Source organism: Eupeodes corollae, chromosome 2 (assembly GCF_945859685.1).
Source record: "Eupeodes corollae chromosome 2, idEupCoro1.1, whole genome shotgun sequence".
Taxonomy (NCBI): domain Eukaryota; kingdom Metazoa; phylum Arthropoda; class Insecta; order Diptera; family Syrphidae; genus Eupeodes; species Eupeodes corollae.
The window spans coordinates 47,440,883-47,463,244 of record NC_079148.1 but is presented as its reverse complement, the minus strand read 5'-3'; the positions used below and the strand labels follow the sequence as shown (position 1 = coordinate 47,463,244).

Below are 22,362 nucleotides of genomic sequence, written 5' to 3'. Positions count from 1 at the left end.
CTTTACAATACAAAATACAAATCGTGATGGACTTGCAGCTTGTCTGAAGAGTGTTATGTAGACAATAATGTTTTAAGTAATTTTTGTAAAGCTCCAAGTTTGAATTGTATGCCACTTGAAAACTCACTTAGAGCCTAAGGCAAAATGTACGGTAAAAAAATACAGTTGACTGCAAATGAAGTAGCTTATGTTGCCTGAACCTGACAAATGTTTTGCGAAAAATCTGTCAAGAATGGAAGATCTTCCAATCATGTATATTTAGCTTAACTTTCCAAGCAACTTTTCTATAAAGTTGCACTTTGGAAGCTATCCAATCAGATACCTAGTTACTGTAAACTTTCCTTACTTTCAGGGACTTAATGTACAGTTGTGTTAATAAAAATAGCAGTGCTGGTCACATTTTATTACATTGTCAATTATTTTAAGAACGGAAATTCGTACAAAAAAAATTGACATTTTACTTGCATCTAGCGGTCTTTCGTTTTCATATTAGAGACTTTTAGCTTGAAGTTACACTCTACTTTTCCCGGTGAACACCCATTATTTCAAACTCTGTTCATAAAAATAGCAGTGCTTTTGATTTTATAATTAAAAAGTGTTAAAAATTCAATTTTTTTTTATTTTCAGTAAGTAAATATTATACTATATAAAGTATTAAAGTATTTGAACCATACAAGCATATACAAAATTAATAAGTATTAGCTCAAAAATAAACAATCGGACGGTCAAGACACTGCACCGAAGAAATTCAAAAACTTGTTCGAAAACTGCGTTTGGAAGGAAAAACCTACCCAAATATTTAAGACATCCTATGTTGCTCAGCAAAAATGGTCAGTAACGCCTTAAAATGGCTCAATAAACTAAAAACGCGAGGCCCCAAAAGGATGACTACTGAAAGAACTGACAGAAAAATTGTTCAGTTAGCAAAACAGAACCCTTTAATAGGCTCTAGGAAAATAAGAAATGGACTTCAACTGTCTGTTAGCGCTGTCACAATACGAAGACGTCATTGACGAAAAGGCATGTGGCTAAGACAATATAGCTTGTTGAAGCGCATTAAGATTGGGCAAAAGAGAAATAGAGGAATGTTCTTTAAAGCGATGAAAGCAAAGTCGTCCTTTTTGGGTCCAAGGGTCGTCGAGAATATGTGAGCAGACCCAGCATACTATCCAAGGTACACTATAAAAACAGTGAAGCAAGGTGGAGGAAAAATTATGATATGAGCTTGCTTTTCATATTACGGGGTCGGGCCCATTTATCTCATGGGGGTATAAGGGATTTAACCGAGTATGTGAACATTCTCGAGAAGGTTATGTTACCCTATGCTGAGAAGGAAATGCCGTTGGTTTGGGTATACCAACAAGACTATGACCCAAAGCAAAAGGCAAAACCATGTTTTGCGCAGAAGTCGTTAACCGTTATGAAGTGTTCCGCTCAATCCCCCGACCTTAACCCCATCGCAAATTTGTGGGGGGATGTTAAGAACGCAGTTCATAAACAAAACACTAGAATTCGAAATAATTGTGGGAAGCAGTGCGTGATTCGTGGAACTCAATACCAGTCGAAAGGTGTCAGGTTTTAGTGGACTCGATGCCATGTAGATACGAAGCATCATAAAAACAATGGTTATGCAACAAAAAACTAATTGTAAGCTATCATTATTTCTACACTTTCTTATAACTTATTACAATTTTTCTTACTTATTAATAAATCTAGTAATTTGTCATGCACTGCTATTTTTATGAACAGCTTTATATTTAAAAAACGGTTTTTACTGTGACAAAGCTAACGGTAAAAAATCGATAATACTTATTTTCTGTTATTATGAATAAAATATTTTAGTTTATTGTTAGAAGTTTAATGAAATGTGTTATAACGTTGATATTGAAGGTATTTTTGTTTTATTTGGAGAACACAGCTATTTTTATGAACACAACTGTATGTGGTATGAACCATCCCAATTGTTTTCTAAATGGTAGGTGGTGACTCCAAAAAGGGATGCAAATGGAATCTGGCTATATCGCAGCTCCCTCAAATTAACCCGAAAGCCACCTTCAATCAAGAAGCCATTCCGAATTTGTATTTAATTGACCTTGACATTTTGTTTCGAATATATTTTTTTTTTCAGGACGTACCTGTTTCTATTGAAAATAACGTTTTTATAATTTTGTAAACAAATATCACTTTTTTCCAACCAGATAGTATTTGATTGGTGGAGAAAAACTATTGAGCTCGGTCCCCGTTTTCTGCCAAAATTTTGTCAAATCTTGTTTTCCTTGTATTTTTTTTTCATAGTACTGAGCAGCAGTTCAATATGGTTTTGATTGAGTTCGTCTTTTTAAAAATTGTGTTTATTTATTCGCCTCTTTTTAATTCTTCCGCCAAAATAAATGCGGATATATTTTAAAAAAATGACATCAAATTTCCTGTGGGAAAAATGTTCAAAAACTATTCGCGTTTCGAAATAGGGAAATATTTCCAGGGATATATCGTTCACGATAAGACCCATTAAGCACATATTATGAAATATGTACAGCAACATTTCTATTCACACTTTACTATAACCATCTACTTCAATGGAATGAAATGATTAAAGAATTTTGAACCTTAATTTTTCAGAGAAAAAACTATGAAGTTGAAAAAAAAACATAATTTATACACAAAATTCATTCATTTTATATTTTATATTGTATAAGGTATGTATAGGCATAATTTGACTACATAAATATTTGCTTTGGGGTGGTTAATTTACTTTTTTTTTATTAGCTATGTTTGTAGATACACAATTTTTAGATAACTATACACGCTCACCAAAAATGCACTACATGTGATATTTAAATAAGAATAATAATAATTACAAAACAAAAAACACACAAGTTAATACTGCGGCATTAACACATTATGATTATGAAATATCAATTTCCATTTTTTAACAAACATAAAATTAAAAATATATATAATATGAGCACAATTTTATATAATTCTATAAAATCAACATAATTGAGTAAAAATTTGAGAATGAGTTGAGTTTTTCTTTCTTTTTTGTTAGTTTGCTTTCAGTTAAAACATAATAACATTTAAAAACTTAATGTTTTAGTCTTAATTCTAAGATGTGACCTTTGGTTAATTGTCAGTATTATATTTTTCCACGCCAAAATACCACGAGTAAAATTATCAAACTTAATTTGTACTAAGAACATATTGTATATAATATATATATTACATACATATATAGAGAGGGATCAATTATGGGGTTTTTGTTTGTTGTAAAAATACACATAAAATGTAATATACATAATAATAACACAATCACAAGTTCATTTAACATTATTTGCTGCTTTTGCAGAAGCTGTTACTTTAAGTTGTCTGATTTCGGGAAATAGTTCAATCATCAAAATCTCAACTAATTCCTGTACAAATTTGAAAAAAATAAAACGGTCAACTTGGTTCATGTTTTTATAGGAAAATCTACTTACATAAAATAGTTGTTTATTATAGATGGGATTTTGAAGAGCATCAAAAACTTTCAACACACCATGCTTAGCAGCCTGAGCACCAACGAGATTACTTAATACTTCTGGAATGTTATCCATGAGAAGAGCTTTGGCAGCGTTTCTTGTCATTTCCATCGTGTCCTCAGATCGTAGGGGATACGACGAGGCAAGAACACCTCCAGGCCAAAATGATTTTAGTATTGCCGAGAAATAGTGATGTAGCATTGATTCCTCAAACAAATATGCCACAGATTCACGAATTTGTCTTAAATTACAAAAACAAACTTGTATTTATACAACAAAGATCTAATAAAGGATATTTTGGTAGTTTACCTATTTATGGTTCTACCATAAGATATTTGGACAAATGATATAATACTCTTTCGCAACCATTTAAAAACTCCACCCATATCGAATATTTCACCCATTAATGCGTACAAGGGCTCTGCAATCGAATCCTTACTATCCAAATCCAGTTGAAGCTTGGAATCTGATTCAGATCCTTCTAAGTACATAGATATATCATCGTCTTCGCGGTGATGAGTAAGACCCCAGAAGGGATCCGATGGTTTGTTATTTTCAGCTTTGGCACTGTCACTTTTGAATAACGTTGAGAGGGAGAATTTTGTTTTTCTCGGTGAGGGGGTTGTTTGTTTTAAATGATCCGAACTGGGACTGAGGAATGTATAAATAGCTTCACTTCCACATAAATGGTCGTCTTCTAGTATAAACTAAACAAAATATGTATAATTTTGTCATCATCAAAGTTTCATTAAAAGTTAGAGCATTAGCAAAAAAGGGAGGAATTAGGAAGGAATTTTCGTTGGTTTACTTTGGTTTTGAATATTTAAACATTGCAAGACGGCAAAATAGGTGTATCAATGAGCGCCTCATATCCATACGCATCAAGGCTAAATTCGGCAACATGAGCCTGATATGCGCGCACGCCCCAACAGAAGAGAAAGACGACAACACCAAAGATATGTTCTTCGATATTAAAATAGTCCTGGGCGATTTTAATGCCAAGCTAGGAAGGGAAGACATCTTTGGTGGAATAATCGGGAAGAACAGCCTGCACGACAACACTTCCGACAATGGATTAAGCCTCATAGATTTTGCTGCGGGACGAAACGTCATAGTAGCCAGTACGCGTTTTCCACACCTCAACATCCACAAAGGAACTTGGACCTCTCCAGATCAATCTACCGTCAACCAGATTGACAAATATTGCGATCGACGCCAGACACACTTCCAGCATTATGGATGTACGAACTTTCCGAGGAGCTAACATCGACTCGGACCACTACCTCGTTGTAGCCAAGGTAGCACTTCGGATTTCCAAACCCAAGGCAAAACAGGGGGGTGCTGGGGGAAGATACAACGTCGAACGGCTACAATCGCCAGAGATCTCCAAATCCTTTCCGACCGAGTTACAAGTAGCCTCTCTCGAAGTTCTCTGCCGCCAACACAATGTATCGAAAACCAGTGGCAACATTGCCAAGATGCAATCAGAGAAGCCGCCTCTGATGTGCTGGGTTTCAAACAGCCACCAACAAGGAACCCCTGGTTTCTCTATGAGCAGAAGAGGCGAGAGGAACGCCGACTTCTCGGAAGGAAAAAGCATGAGAAGCGTGCGGTCGAAGATGTTGAGAGGTATAAAAGCAGGAATGAGGTTCGAAAGTTTATGAACAGGTGAAACGAAATTCACAGGTACATAAACCTAGAACCGAAGGCTGCAAAGACGAAAGTGGAAACATCATAGTGGAACCGCAGTCAATGCTGAGGATATGGAATAACCACTTCTGCAGACTGTATAACGGTGACGAAGAACAGAATTCCGCTGTCAGGCAGGATGATCCATTCAATATAGACGACGAAAGCCAACAATCCCGTCCTCTCGACTTAGACGAAGTAAAGATTGCCATATCTAAGCTGAAGTCTAATAAAGTCGCTGGAGCGGATGGCTTGAATGCCGAGCTCTTTAAGGCAGCTGGAGATAAGTTGGTTAGGAGCATGCACCAACTTATCTGTAAGATATGGTCGGAAGAAAACATGCCCGATGAATGGAACCTGAGTATTGTTTGCCCGATCCTGAAAAAAGGAGACCCTCTAAACTGCACCAACTATAGAGGAATCAGTCTACTTAACATCGCCTATAAAATCTTCTCTGCCGTAATATGTGAACGTCTAAAGCCCATCGTCAACAACCTGATAGGTCCTTATCAGTGTGGTTTTACACCAGGAAAGTCCACAGTTGATCAAATATTCACATTACGGCAGATCCTGGAAAAAACTCAAGAACACCAAATCGACACCCACCATCTTTTCATCGATTTCAAGGCCGCATATGACAGCATCTACGAGCATCCCTGCCAAACTCGTCAGTTTGTGCAGGATGACCATGGAGAATGCACGCTGCTCCATAAAGGTTGGAAACAACTTAACAGAACCTTTCGATGTCAAAAAAGCTTTTAGACAAGGTGATGCGCTGTCATGCGATTTTTTTAACATCGTGCTTGAAAGAATAGTGCAGAGCTCACACGTCAACACTAGAGGCACTATCTTTCAAAAGTCTGTCCAATTACTGGCATATGCTGATGACATTGACATAATGGGAAGAACTCAGCGTGATGTCAATGGGGCTTTTGTGAGTATTGAGGCAGAGGCGGCAAAAATGGGTTTAACGGTTAATGAGGGCAAAACAAAGTACATGTTGTCGTCTAGAAAGGACATACAACATCGAAGTTTTGGTCAAAACGTCACAATCGACAGACGTAACTTTGAGGTAGTCAAGGACTTCGTCTACCTAGGCTCTGCTGTAAACGCAGAAAACAACACCAGCGCTGAGATCAAACGCAGAATAACTCTTGCTAACCGCTGTTTCTTTGGACTAAGAAAGCAATTGAGTAGTAAAGTCCTCTCTCGAGGGACCAAAGCTATATAAGACCATTATCATCCCCGTCCTGCTATACGGTGCAGAAGCATGGACCATGACAGAAGCGGATGAAAGCACCTTGGGTCGCTTCGAGAGAAAAGTTCTTCGTGTTATCTACGGTCCCGTATGCATCGAAGGGGAGTGGATGAGAAGATGGAACGACGAACTGTACGGGCTGTACAGCGACGTAGACTTAGCCAGAAGAATAAAAGTCCAACGACTAAGATGGCTCGGTCACGTAGAGCGCATGGAAACCAATGCTCCGGCCCGGAAAGTCTTCGAATCAGCACCCACAGGCCAGCGAAGTAGAGGAAGACCGCGGATCAGGTGGCGCGCACAAGTGGAAGGTGACCTCACCCAACTTGGAGTTTGTTGGGTGAGGCCCTAGTTCACACAGGACTGTAGCGCCACCTTAAGTAAGTAAGTAAGACGGCAAAATGTATTCTACTTAAAGATCAAAAGGAAATTAAATAATATACATAAATATTGCACATACAATTTAATACTTACATTTAAGTACTTCTGAACTTGTGCCCTAATTTTTTCCATAGAGTTTTTATCGTTCTTCAAAAAGAAAAGCTTAAAGTTCGTCGGAAGGTCAATTGATTTAAGTTCATTGCACATTGGTCGTAATTTTCTATGAAGTTCCTGTGGAGAATATTTTTCTATTTTAATATCCGATACCATTTTAGGTTTTAGATTTATTAGTTATATAAATATTTACATGAAACTGTGTAATAGAGCGAAGCACCACCCATCCACTGGAGATGTTACTCGGTTTTTGTTCCTTGCAGTAATTTTGTGGATTGTTAATATCCTCATCCACATGCACTAAAACCATAAACTGCAGAGATTCCTTTTCATCTGATATCTGATAGATTTATCAAAAATTAAAAAACCATACATATTGTTTTAAGTATCAAGAAATTACCACCTCAAGACTTTGTATTGTTGCCTTCCATTTTCCTATGTGATCAGACCAAGCATCTGTCCGTCGTAGATGGGCTTCGGTTTGTCGTTTTTCATTCCTCAGCCATTCCATTTCTTTCTCCAGTATTATGAGTACCTTCGACTCGGGTTTCACAGAGTACTTCAGTGCATCCAGGGCTAAACTCTTCTTATCTAAACGTTCTTGTATTTGTTCTAGTTTTTTTCTAGCATAGGTGGTGTGTGTTGCTACATCCATTTGGTTTTCAGCTTCCGACGACGTATTTTGTTCTTCTTGACCATCGGCCAGCAAATTAAGGGTGGGGTCCTTGAAGTCTTCAGAATTTAGAGCGTCTTTTAGTTGCAGATATTGTTCGCTAAGTAAAAAAGGTGGGAAGTATTTGTCTTCCAAAGTTTTAACTACATTCGATTGAATTTGATAAAATATATCGGGACCAGCATCACCGAGTAAAAATGTCTCAATTAATTTGCGGTCAGATTTATCGATTTTTATTTCGGGCTTTGGTACCCGAATGTGTGTGTAAAAAATTTCAGTTCCCATGTGATGCCATTGTGATTTGGGTGCGTGTTTCATATCTTCAACTGCCACATAAAACCCAACCAAAGAACTAGCTTTGAGTGGTTCTAAGAATATTGTCAAATAGCGTCGACCAACGCTTGTGTTCAATATGTCGGTCAGTGTTAGGTTCTGTTGAGGAAACATTGTTTTACATATAAAAAAAGGTTATACTCAAAGCTAATTTAAAAAAAAAACATACCATATCATTACTGTAATTTCCTTTCCATCCGAATTTCATGAGATTTTTCTCACACTGTGCTTTGGCGAAGGATAATTGTTGGACATATCGCTTTAGTCTCACAGCAGTTGTCAGTTCTGCACGCGACAAACACTTTTCGTCTGAATCTGGATCAAGTCCTTTAAAAAAATATTTGGAAATTATTTTTATTTTTTACACTTTTGGCGAAAACTTTAGACTTTACCTTTGGCTCGTTGTAGATTTTGCATTGTTGTTGCATGCATCAAATCGTTAACAATACTTGTTCGTATTAATGATAGTTCTTCCATATTTCCAGAATTATTTATGATTTTTAAAAAATCTTCAAAACTTGCTGCATACTCATAGCTGCGTTTATTTATCGCTGCAGCAGCTAATCTAGACTCCATATTTTGAACAACTTTCTGATTAATGTAATCAGGAGAAGTAAGCATGTTGATCATTGGGAAAAATACTTAAATAGAAATTAAATTAATATTTGAGTTTTGTTTCTTCAAACTTTTAAATGATATTCATACTTTTGAATGATAGAATTTCTGTAAGTAAAATTTTTAATGGAGGCAAAGAATATCCTCGTGGCAGTAACAGAATAACCATGATTTCGCTTAATTTTCGTAAAAACTGCATTTCGTGGTCAATATCTTGCAGGTAGGAATTAGTTGAAAAAACTGGGGTCGACGAAGTTTCAATGCTGGAAATGAAATGAAAAAAAAAAAATAAAACTCATTATGAACAAAACCAACAGGATTTAAAACAATACGAATTTGACTTAATTAAATTTCAAAAAATCACTGCCTATATTCTACATTTTACAAAGATGAACATAACGAAAAAAGATGCTTGTAAAGAGAATCGTTTATAAGATATAAGATCTTGAAGTTATTCATTTCAAAAAGCGATTGTATGTTTTTCATCGAAATACAGTTCATAAAAAAGGCTTTCTTCTAGGTCGAAGGAAACATAATCAAGGGTAAAACATATGAATTTAGGGATTTGTTTTAAGAAACTTCTTTTAAGTCTCCACTTGTACCTCGATTTTTTGGAGAAGCGCTTTCAAATTTATTGATCTTTTAATAAAAACATTTATTAATCTAATTGAAAGACATGAAACGAAGATCAATTTCTATAAAATATTAACGCTTATATGATACCAAACTCTCTCGTATAAATTCCGGTTAAAGAGAAGGACATTTTTAAAAATGGAAATTGCAATAGAAAATATGGGTGGAACATACCAAGAATGGAAAAGTATGTTCCACTAATGAAAGCTTTGGATAAAGTCAAGTGGGATATTATCCATCTATCAGGAGTTTGAAGATAAAATATTTTATTTTATTTATTTTATCACAGGTATCAATACAAATAGGTAGTACCCGTGGCATGATGGTTAGTGCGTTGGACTGTACCACACTCTTCAACAAAGCACTGAATAATGCATATTATCCAGTGCATTGGAAGACCCCTGTGGTTCATCCTCTCCCGAAAAAGGGAAAGGACAACTCCAACCCGTCAAATCTTCGGTCGATAAGTCTTCTTCCGAGCATCAGCAAAGTTTTCGAAAAGATCATTAAAAGGGCTCTGACTAAGTGGGCTGCGGACAACAAAATAATCCCGGATAAACAGTTCGGGTTCAAGACGGGTCATGACACAATTCATGCTGCGTCTAATCTCGTTTCTGAAATCCAATGGAATAAATTAAAACAACAATGCACAGGTATTGTTCTGGTTGATTTGGAAAAGGCCTTTGACACCGTATGGTTAGAGGGTCTTTACCTAAAACTGAGCAGGCTTGGCATAAGCAAGCCATTGTTGTATATACTTTATGATATGCTTAACGGTAGAAAGTTTGTTGTCAAAAGTGGCAATGTAACTTCTACCACAACATTCACAATTAAAAATGGTCTTCAACAGGGAGCGGTGAATTCGCCGATTCTCTTCAGCATTTACACCAGCGATCTGATAGGTAGTCTTACAAAGGCAATTGCGTACGCCGACGATCTAATGCGTACAGAACGGCCCGAAAGGTTGAGGTTATTAGAATTCTCTTGCAGCGTGATTTCGACAAGATTCAGCGATATTGCGACGACTGGAAACTGAAAATAAATGTCCAGAAGTCGGAGACAATTCTGTTCCGCACTCCGTTGGCTAGGGCCACGAGGGATACGTGTAAGAATTGGCGCAAGATGGTCATCGTTGATCTTCACGGGCAGCCATTAGCGAGCAAAAGTGTAGTGAAGTACCTCGGTATTTGGTTAGATCAGTATTTATATTTCGACAGACATATAAATGCTGCTCTGACCAGGGCCAGAGGAGCTTTCGCTCTGACGAAACGGCTGTTTTTAGCAGCAGTCGGCTTGACCCCAGAGTGAAGGTAATTTGCTGCATGGCCCTCATACGGCCAATGATCGTTTATGGTTGTCCTGTGTGGTTCAACGTTGCCCCTTCCCAGATGGAGAAGTTTCGGGTGTTCGAGCGGCAGTGTTTACGACGCTGTACCCGCTTATATCGAACAGCCGAATCTTCTTATGTGCATTACTATTCCAAGGAGGTCCTATACAACGGGGCTCGAATCAACCGAATTGACAATTTCGTGATAAAACTCGTCCGAGGTCACATTGCAAGAGCTATGTCTTCGACCAACAATTTCATTTTCGGGGCGTTCTATCCGAACGACGAGTATTTTGAGAGTGCACGCTTGAGCGGCTTCATTCCACCAGAGGCATTCCTCTTTTTAGACAAATGCGGACTGATACAGGATAGATTGGCAATTCCGCGACTCCTGTACAATCGGGACGTCATGGCACAAAGCGGAGCAGAGCTCCTTCGGTTCAGTAGGTCTGTGTCCGAACGGGACCGAACTGATAGGGTGAAGCAGGAGAACCAGTTTTGGTGGCTTCAATCGGCACTTGATAGTGGGTTGTCGGGATGGGGTTTTAAGCCTTGGCCGACTTACATACTTGTTTAATAGTATTAGGGTTTAGTTTTAAGTAGAAACTTCGTGTGTGCATGCCATTTCCTAGTTTTCGAGCAAATCAGACGAAGAATTCTTAATTTTTGTTAAGGTTGATAGTTGTGTTCGGACAAGATCTTTTTCTGCATATATGCAGAACTTCCATTTTTCCAACAGGTAGTTTAGCTCCAGTATTTGTGCACCAAGTTTGTGCTTTCTGTATGATTTGATTGAGCGCATTAGCAACTTCTTCTGGGCTACCAGAACTTAAAACGAAAATGTTTTCGGCGAATGCTAAAGTTGATTTGATTTGTGGATCACCATCAATGTTCAATTCATTTAAAAGCGGTTTACGTACGTATTGTACATTGTAGAAATTGGAGATCCTTGTGGCACACCCTTTTCGATTATGTTGTCTAATGAATAGTAGCCATTGGCACGTACTTTTAATCTTCTATTAGAAGGTGAAGATAAAATATATAAATAAATAAATAAGGTGGCGCAACAGTCCGTAAAGAACCAGGGCCTAGTGACTTACAAACTCTCATGCAACCTGTATGCGAGTAGTAGAGGTTACCTACTGTTTATATGCCGAATCCGAACAGCTAATTTGAGAAAGCATTTTTTCATGACAAGAAGGGAGAAAGACCAGATACATAAGGGATTGGTTTTTTAATTAAAATATAACATGGGAAATATATAAAAGAGAATAAGATGTTCAATGAGAAAGTGATTGGTATACAACTTTAAATAGCAAACCACAAACTATACACCAATAAAAGTCTATGTCCCAACTGAAAATGCATCAAATTTGATCATTGAAGAATAAACACTTCAATTTATTTATAATTTTTGAATTCAATTCAAAATATCGTCTCACATCTGCCAACAACATATATCGTATAAAGAATTGCCGCAGATGGACATAGTTTAACTTACGGTTAATCAAAAACGGGATTGATTTTGTTCTGACTTATAACTAGAAAGCAATTAGAAAAAGCTAGAACCAGGCAAAAAACCCTCATTTCCAAGAAAAACATATTATAATATAATCCCATACAGCACATCCATATTATTTTCTTCCAAAGCTGATAGCGTATTTTATTTTTAGTTGTTTGTTCCAAAGTTAATAGCGTATGACAAGCAATTTTTTGTTTACATCCTAAGTAGTCTATTTTCATTAACACGGAACAAAGAAAACTACAATCAATCGAGAAAAAGCCAAAACTTAAGGCTTACGAAGAGTTGAAGCTATCAGCGAAAGTGCAATGTCTGGTAGATGTCGCACGGTGATTGATATCTACTTCCCTGTGTCATAAGATGGATTGTGTTAAGAACAATAAACCCGGCAAAAAGAAAATATTTTTCAATGCTGATAAAAGAGCTATTTTGAGGAGAAGCATCGAACTACTATAAATCGCGCACAAAGATCAAGGTAAATGGTATTGTTAGTGCAATCTTATCCACAATTCAAAGAATGATAAGAAACTATTTACATCTCACATTTCAAGTCAAGACAAAAACCTTCAACGGGCCCTGAAAAGGAACACGTCACATGACCTTAAGTTCTGATTGGCAGTACTTTGTATTTTTAGGCAAACAAAAATAATTTTAACTGCTACGAATAAAAATTATATGTTCTTCAAAAAGAAGAAAAGCCAATTGATTTACTTTGATGTTCTTTTGATGGTTGTAATGGTAATGGTAATGGAGGCATATCATATTATTTAACGATATGGTTCCAGTTTTTATTTAAAAAAAAATGTATATTATGTAACCGCAAGAATTTACAAGAACTTTCTTAAAACTGCTTTTTTCATTTGAAAAATTTGTTTGATAAGTTGCCATGGCATTACCAACACGACAATCCTTCCATCCACATTGCTAGGGTGGTTAAGGTTGAGAGCCAAAATGCCAGTTTATAGTTTATTGCATTGAGTGCCTTACTCAAACGAGATCAGTCTGATAGAAGGCGTTTGAGGATGAAAGGCTTTTGAAGTTTATAATTTTCCAAGGAAGGGGAACTAGTTACAGACATGAGCTCTTCCTGTCCAACCTGTTTTTTTTTAATTAGACAGTTTTAAAATTCGCTTTCCAATCATATCCTAGTACCCATGGAATGATGGTTAATGCGTTGGACTGCCATGCGAGAGGTCTTGGGTTCGATCCCTGCCTGTTCCACCTATAGTTGTATTCACGGATACTGCCTCTTGCGAGTAATTGACAAATTCTCCAAGAGTAATTCTTGTCATGAAAAAGTGCTTTCTCAAATCAGCCGTTCAGATTCGGCAAATAAACTGTAGGTCCCTCCATCCCTGCAATTACTCTCACACAGGAATGGTTGAGAGTTGCAAGTCACTAGGCCCTGGTTCTCTACGGACTGTTGCGCCACCTAATTTATTTTTTCCCAATCATATCATTGTGGTCGTTTTCAACAAGTGAGGATCGATACATTGGACAACATAAGAAACTTCATTTGCAGTCAAGTTGAAACTAAACTTTACTAACCTCTACCTTCAGTTGATCGTACAAAAACTATCAAAAACATTATTGTCTACAAAAACACTTCTCAGTCAACCTACAAGTCCACCACAATTCGCATTTTTTATTGAACAGGAATATTACGTGCAGAAAATAAATAAATCATAAAGCAATAAAGTTTAGCTTTCAGTTGAATGAAAAAACATGATCAACTGTCATTAACATAATTTTTAATTATTAATAATTTTATATTAAAATGGGCGCATTCATAAAACTAGTAGGGGCATTTTAAATTCAATAAAATAAAATACATATTCGTCTTTCCCGAAGAGCTGATTGTGATACGCCAAAATAAGAGTGCACTAAATTTGTAGCTGAAAATTTTACGATACCTCGGAGGGGATATTCAACTACTTTTATAGTTGCCTTGACTACGTAGCCTCTAACTTAATGAATACGCCTAATGCATACACAAATATAAACAAAAACAAAATTGAAAAGTAGAACTTTGTTTTATCTAACTATAAGAATGTAAAGGCCATAAATAACAATTATTTAAAAAAAATTTAGGTGGCTAAAATAACTAATGCCAGGTGTGCTAACCTAATGACTCGCAGTGTATATAAAAAAACGGGTATTCTAATCACGAACGAATTGGAGGAGGGCACAACAAAAATGAGTCTGCAGTCGTTCCATATAAATAATATTATACATTAAATAATGAGCAACTCTAACTTTAAACAGAGTCAAGGTGTGAACTCGAAAAAACTTTACTTTTTTAAGGCTTGAAAAAAAAATACATAATACTGTTTTCTTGACAGTATAATTAATTAGAATTTAATATTGTATATTTCAATAAGCCAACTGCTTTGAGAAAAAATATACACATATAAACTTATCTTGTAATGATCTCAAGATTAAGATTAAGATGATAAAACAATAGGGTACTACTTAAAGATAGAAATCAACTAGAATCGATCGATATTTATTCACTGTCAAAGCTACTACGTACCTAAACGAAACGACCCTTCTCAAATTCATCAATAATATTTGTAACTTTTGTAGGTAAGAAGGACATGATATAAATTAATGAATTTCTAATTTAATTTCAAGGCTAACATAGACATGTAAATATGTACTTTTAAAAACACCTCCCCCAAAAACTAAGGATACTTTCTAGGTAATATGAACTTCCTTAAATAAATCCAATAATGTTTAAACAACAAACAAAAAAAAATCTTACGCTCTGGCTTCAGATATTCGTATTTTTTCCAAATGAACGGTCACACGGTTAACCATATCAACAGCTATAACCTTGGCCGCATCGACTTTGATGGCGCGTTCACGAATTTTTTGTACTGCGTTCCACAAATCCTCGCGCAATACATCATTAATGAGCTTCGGTTTAGTCGCCACATGTCTTGAATTAAAAAAATTCCCATCATTTTTATTTATAACTATCAAAATTGATGGACAAATGTTATCCAAAAATATAGTCAAGTCATATTTACCCCAACCATGGTGACATGAAATCCCGCAGTACATACTCGATTATTTGTTGAAGTTGCAAGTCAACAGTTTTCCCAAAAATCAAAGGCAAATTCGACGGATTCTGTATCGGTTTTGGCAAATCAAATATGCTAGACCTGCATAGTATAAAAAGAGGAACGATAAATGTGTTAAACTTGGATTAACGATTAATTCACATCGTAGGTACTTACTTCGTAGCATTGTACACTATCGAATAGGGTTGATGGATTAACTTGGGCTGCGTTTTTGAGGTCAAATTAAAATGAATATAGATTGTTCCAGCAATGGCTAAGAAAAAAAAATAAGCAGGAAATGGAATATATTATATAGAGGAGCTCTCGCTTATCATTTAAATGAGAATTACTATTCCTTGAACTTACCTCCCAAGATAAGAATAATGGAATAGACTATAAACAAGAATATGTAAAAAAACGATGGGTAACAATAGATTGTAGCCAGCAGTGCCGCCAAACATCCTCCAAGACAGTAGTGTATATTCATTTCAACTTAATTAATGTTTGTGTCTCGAACAAAGTCCTCTTTAACAATAATTAATTATTATTATTTTACTTTATCTGCAAATACTTTTGGGTCATGTTCTCGATAATTACTAATAATAGTTCACTATTTCATATCGTAGGCTTTTACGTGACTCTGAGACTCTGTGACTATAGGCAAATTGCAAATAGGTAGGCAGGTAATACAACACTAACTACATCACGCGATAACAATTATAGTTCTTCGATTTTTCTTAGCACCAATCAATACTGCAACAAGTTATGAGGTTTTACTTCATTTTTTCTTCAGCTTTAGCTAATTGGAAAATATTCTTGGTTCGATTTTTTGGATTGTAAAACTTTTGATTCTGAACTTTGAAGTGCAGCCCCAGCGACAGCGAATGGGAGCGATAGCGATAGCTGCTAAAAGGCATACGCAACGCAAAAGCCCCAATAAGTAATAAGAATAACGATGTAAAATAGAATAGTTATAGTAGAAGTTGAATGACAGCAATAGGAAAACAGGCGTAAACGGGCGTACCATAATTATAACGAAGGTTCAAAAGGGAATGTCAAATAATACTGATAAGAAAAACAATAACAAGAAAAGGGAAAACAACAAACGATGTCCAAAATAAAGAAAAATACACAGCATTGTTGGTGGACTACTTGTAACTACGAATGGGGTGTGGAATGAAAAACCAAAAGATTCGTTAAGTTTTCTTGTGGGTCTGTTCCGAATGCTGAAGTTGAACCGAGTGGAATTAATGCGTAGCGGTGAGTAGGGATGGGTTTTGGATATATCAGTTGACACTTTTTTTCGAACAAAAATACAATTCTTGTGAAAGAAATGTTTTATTTAACACAAGCCTTTTTAAATAAATGTAAAGTAAGCAATTAATATGAAACGACTTTGGGTTTTATGCATAACGAACATCAAATTATTAAAAATCATAATAAATCCCCGACATAAACAATTTTTCTATAAAAGATCTTAATCGTATACTATAATATATTCTAGCGAGTCGAAAGTCCATGGAGCGCGTACTTATCTAGCAATTCAAGATAACTATAGTCGGGATTTATTATCACAATAATCACTTCCCCTTTTAGTCATGATACAAACAAAATTAAGTGGCGCAACAGTGTGTTGAGAACCAGAGCCTAGTGACTTACAACTTTCCAGGGATGGAGGGGACCTACAGTTTTAAGCCGAATCTGAACAACTAATTTGAGAAAGCACTTTTCATGACAGGAATTACTCTTGGAGAATTTGTCAATTCCTTGCAAGAGACAGTACCCGTGAAAAAAAAACTTTAGTTCGCACGGGCACATCATGGCACGGGTACTACTTCTAATCATGATCATGACCATAGAGGAAATATATTATCTAGAGTCCCGACCGGTACCCGTCCTACCTGAAACACCCTCAAATTTTATTCGAGGTGAACTCTCTCAAATTCGAGGTAAACTCTCTCAAATTCGCTATCGGTGAATACATGTGAGTGGAGAAAAAAAAGCAAAATGGGGGATTGGGCTAAAAAGAATCTTATGGAATTTTTGTGACAAAAAAGAAAATCAATTTTGCAAAACAAAACAATAGGTTTCGGATTTTAAGAGTGAGTTTTTGTTAATTGTTTTGATTTTTAACATTATTTGATATTTTTCAAAATTCTTTATAATAAAAAGGGTATATAAAAGTTTACTTCATTGAATAAAAAGTAAGTCAAATTGCAGTGATGGAGGTGCAACAATAATCGATTTATTTTATAGTCTGTCTTTTCATTTAAGATAGTGCCAATAACATACTCTCATACATTAAGCAATTTCCCTAAGAAATCTGGAAGTCCAAGCACACAAAGCGCTGATTTGCAGGAAGTTTTTTTGTATATTATATTTATCTTAACAAAATAATATTAAAGTTTTTAACGACAGATACCCATTGTGTTTGTATGTACTTATCAAGGGCCATAGCTGCCGCAGGCGTTGACGGTGGAGGTGTCACCATCTCCAAGTTTGCATTACAGTTCTAGGGTGCGCTTATACTTTCAGCACGATTTTTTCTGTTTTTAGCGAAATTTTTTATAAAATACATAGAATTTGTGTGCCAAAAGCATTCAAATATTATTTTTAGCACAGTTTTCACTAAAAAGAATGTGTAAAATTCATTTTTCTAAAAATATTGCATTCATTTTTCAATTTTTGAATTCAACGTATTTCTTTTTTGAACGTCTGAGTTCACCTTATATTGTTTTCCCCATGATTGTGCAAACTTCACCAAAAGCCCATAACAACTACATAGAATCTGGATTTTCCCATAAGAAATGCACGGGAGAACTAACACATGCTTATGCTAACGGGCAAAATTCTTTCAATTTAGTTTGTAGGCCGAAAGAGAGCAAACCCATTAAGTCGGGACTCTAGATAATATATTTCCTCTATGATAATGACTTTCAATAATCCTCCGTCTAAAATTATTTACTTAATTTTAGCTTGACTAAGCTTTGCAGAGAATTTTGTATGGAAGCTTAATTTAAGCTCGAGCTGTGTATCATGCTTTGCAGCTGTGTTGCCCTTTGAACATTTTGTTCAACAATGATTTTTCACACAAAAATGTGAAAACAATATTTTGTTGAAAAACTAATTTTTGGATCACAAAAATTGATCCAAAATAAAACACGTCATAGAATTTACGTGAAATTATCGGTTCAAGCCAAAAACCTAAATTGGAAACTTAATTTTTTTCTATTTATTATTAACGTAAACCACGAGTTTTCGTAAACTACAAGTTTAATAAAATCCTGTCAAAAACTAGTAGCAATTTAAAGATAAACTAACGAAACAAACCTTTCTCAATCAATAAATCCCAAACATCAGAACAAAACAAGGCTTTAGCTTTAGAAGTTCCAGGATTTGCATAAAAAAATTATATTTTTTTCTAATGATAAATGAAAAAATAAAGAAAAAAAATTAAAATGTATGTTTTGATATTTTTTTTTGCTAAAGTTATTGAGTGGGTGTAATTATAGTTTTTGTTTTCGAGGTTTGTAGGTATTATTCATTTGTTCTAATAATTGCAAATTCAGCTTAGATAAAATAGAAAGAAAAAGTTAATTCTGCAGTATAGGATTATACATTTTTGTTTCTAATTATCTCTTTTAATTCTGAAACATTTTAGATTACTGGAATGGAAACTCAATTTATATTTGAAGTAGGGCAGGGTAGGTATTTATAATACGCTTCAGGCATTCTGTGGGAATTTCAAAGCATGGTTGAATGGATATCCAGCAAAAACAGGTGGATTTATTTCCTTCAAATCATTCTTTAAATTGAAAATGTTTGTAAGAAACACTAAGGTGACATAAATTAGAACTCAGAACCGTCTGAACCATCTCAATGAAGAGAGTAGTTTTGAAATGACAGGGGTTTGTATGTAAAACTTCCAAGAATTTCAAATGAAAATCATACAAAATTCTTAAAAGTGTTACATACAACCCACCGTCATTTCATAACTACTCTCTTCATTGGGATTGTTCAAACGTTTCGGAGTTTTAATTTATGTCTGCTAACTGATTCCGTAAACTCTATTAAATTAAAAAACTTATTTCAAAAAATTTCCATCTAAAAATTGTTTCAACTTTTTTTTGAGAATCAAAAAATGTTGAAAATACTTTTACATGGGAATTTAAGGCAGTGTTGTTGTTTTAGAGCAAGAACATTTTTGAATTTTACACTTTTGCAATGATACTAGACCAGTTACATCGGATCGTGAATACCCTTTATGTATGTATTTTTTGAGCTATGAAGCTTCACTCAAACAGCACATATAAGTTTACTTACATAAATGCATGCTGATGGCATTTCGTATGATTGAAGGTGAACTTCTCAAATTATCTATCTGCGTTGAATGTTCTGGTTATTGTCTTTGCGGATTATTGTTTGTATTCTGCAACCATTGAAGGTTTATTTCATCGTTATTGACATTCATAAAATTATGTAAGACACAGCATGCTTTTATGATCAAGGTACTGTTGTCAATACGGTTATCAAGACCCTTTCCAATTCTTCTAAATCTTGCTTTCAAATGTCCAAAACAGTTTTCAACTACTCTTCGACATTTTGAAAGAGAGTAGTTGAAGTTCTTTTCTTCTGCCGTAGCTGCGGTACTAAAAGGAAATGGTTTCATTAAGGATTCAGAAAATCTGAAAGCTGAGTCTCCAATTAGGACTACAGGAACATCCACACCACATAAATTTTTTGACATTTCCTTTAGAATATGTTGCCGATGCTGTTGTCTTACATAAGAATCTTCGTATATTTGGGAATCATTACAGCGACCTGGAGCTCCTACATTTATGAAAAGAAATCTGTAACTATGAATAGGAATAATTATTAGGACTATTTTTGTAAGAGTTTACCGATAATCAACCACAGCTAGCTATACAGTTGAATGCCATCCCTTATAATTATAGTAATCTAGAGAGCCCAGAGCTGGGGCTTGGATCTCAATATGGCACCCATCTTCAGTAAAATTGAAAATTATGAAAAAAAGTTATTAAGAGTACAAAAATGACTCTTCCAAACCAATACGAAACATTCAGTACGACTACTAAACAACAACAACGTGTTGTTTTGTCTTCTTCAACGTTTCGCATTGGTTTGGGAGATTCTTGAATCTATACTATACCAATAGCTCCAAAACACTGAGGGAAACCAAGTTTTTCAAAACCACTCACATTTTCTTTTATAGTTTGTTCTGTGAGTGGATAGGCACAAAGGTATTTTGGTTTTAGAACAAGCCAAACTTCTCTACAAAACTCTTTTAATATCATGCCTACTGTGGATGTGCCAACGCCAAAGATAGCTGCAACTGTCCTGCATTCAGCAGACGACCCAAGCGTATATATTGCAATGGCTATTCTTTTTTTTCAAAGGTATGCACTTTCTAAAGTTGGTATCGTGCATTTCTAGATTTTTCAGCTCATTGCACAATATGTCGAATGTTTCACGGCTCATTCTAAAATGGTGTTTAAAAAGCTCATCATTGTTTTCTAAGACTTCGTGTTCCCAAAAAGTGCTTGTACGTATCTGAGATTGAGGTAGAAAGTTTGTTTTTATAATTTAGAGGTAAATGGTATTATGGAAGCTTACCTTTGTCCACATGCTTCTTTGGCGATGATGATTCTCAATTGCATCAATCATACTCTTATTTTTTTTCATTTTCAACATTTTTAAAATAAAACGCTGGCGTTTTCTGGTCATTGTAGAGCCTTGAGGTAATGATATGAAGTTGAGCAGGAACTTCATGCTTTGTTCCATTTTCTTTGTATGTATGGAAATCAAACCAATTTGGCGAGAATTCATTTTATTTCACAAATTATTCAAAAACCAATAAATTTTTAAATTAAAAATATACTATTTATACAAAAACTGACAATTAGTATCAAAATAATGGAAATGTCAAAGGAAAACTTGTAAATACTCGGTGTGAACACTTTATGAGTTTTCGAAAACTTTTCGAAGAAAACCGGGTTTTCAGTTTGGTGTGGAAAGGCTATTAGCCTTAGAAGTTCCAGGGATTTTCATACAAAAATTATATTTTTTTCTATTGATAAATGAAAAAAAAACTTTAAGAAATGTTCATATTTTATTCAGCTTTCTTTTATGTATTAAAATCAATTTTAATTGGTCAGAATACATTTTAATTTCAAAAATAATTATTGAAGGAATAAACTTTAACTAAGAGATTTCACATCAAAACAGTCGATGTAATAAAAATTGAAATTTCAAACCTAAACGTGTAAATGTTCAGTGTGGAAAGGCTATTAGTCTGTTTAAAAATGAAAATAAATACATTATTTACAGTGAATTGATTCATATGTATCTGCATTTAACTTCTAAATTAAATGTCTTTAAGATGGAGATAAGAAGCAAAGCATTTCTGCATAATAGGTAATTCGATAAATGCAAGAAGTTAAACTGTAGTGGAAGCAAATATGTACATTTTTATTATAGCATCTTCGTCTGTCAATTAAATTAAACTCCATGGTTTGACAGCACACGCAACAAAAACTTTTCAGGTCACAAGAGTTGAGATTTGTTGTGCTTGTTGTCTACAATATTTTATAAAAAAGTAAGTAATTGTGATATGTTCTAATAAATAACCATCATTTTAGAAATGGCCGAAAACAAAATATAAAACGGAGAAGATCGTCAAATTTAACGATGGCAATGAAGGAGCTACTGGTCGAAGGAGCTAGACCACTTGCGCATGATGACAAGTTATTAAAAGCCAAATCTATAGCCTGGCAAAAGTGTTGTTTAAGTGTGCTGTAAGTGTTTTTTTTTGCGTTAAAAAAATGATAAGAACTATGAAAAATACAAAAGCTTCGAAATGGCTTCAGGAAGAGGCCGAAAAAACGACAAAATGGAACGCGAAATCATAACAATAGTGAAGGTTGACCCAAAAATAAGTGCTCCTAAGATAGCTGCAGAAATCACAGTAAGTCATGGAATATCACTAAACCCACAAATAGTTCGGAACTTATTGCATTCTATTAGTTATAAAGGACGTGCAATTAGAAAAAAGCCATATATTTCAAAGATAGACATGCAAAAGTGTTTGGACCATGCAAATGCGTATGTTTCAAAGCCGAATGATTTCTGGAAGAACGTGTTATTTCTTGACGAGAGTAAGTTCAAGGATGGAAGAAGGTTTGTGTGGCGGTAACCAAACACGGCCTTGGAGACA

General features: G+C 35.1%; 1 protein-coding gene across 2 annotated transcripts; it reads right to left on the bottom strand.

Annotated features, from left to right (window-relative positions):
- Positions 1–2,652: 2,652 nt before the first annotated feature.
- On the bottom strand, positions 2,653–16,080 carry LOC129945831 (sorting nexin-25). Of its 2 annotated transcripts, none has more exons than XM_056055762.1 (13): positions 15,495–16,080; positions 15,306–15,402; positions 15,096–15,230; positions 14,828–15,004; positions 8,672–8,844; positions 8,359–8,607; positions 8,136–8,293; positions 7,361–8,065; positions 7,154–7,300; positions 6,940–7,077; positions 3,828–4,225; positions 3,477–3,759; positions 2,653–3,410 (listed from the first exon to the last, which is right to left on the bottom strand). In XM_056055762.1, the coding sequence occupies exons 1-13, from the start codon at positions 15,613–15,615 to the stop codon at positions 3,318–3,320; spliced, it is 2,874 nt and encodes a 957-aa protein (XP_055911737.1). In that variant the 5' UTR covers positions 15,616–16,080; the 3' UTR covers positions 2,653–3,317. The 2 variants fall into 2 exon arrangements, with proteins under 2 accessions (XP_055911737.1, XP_055911739.1); XM_056055764.1 differs by having other exon boundaries at positions 7,364–8,065; positions 15,495–16,079.
- Between the last annotated feature and the right edge of the window lie 6,282 nt (positions 16,081–22,362).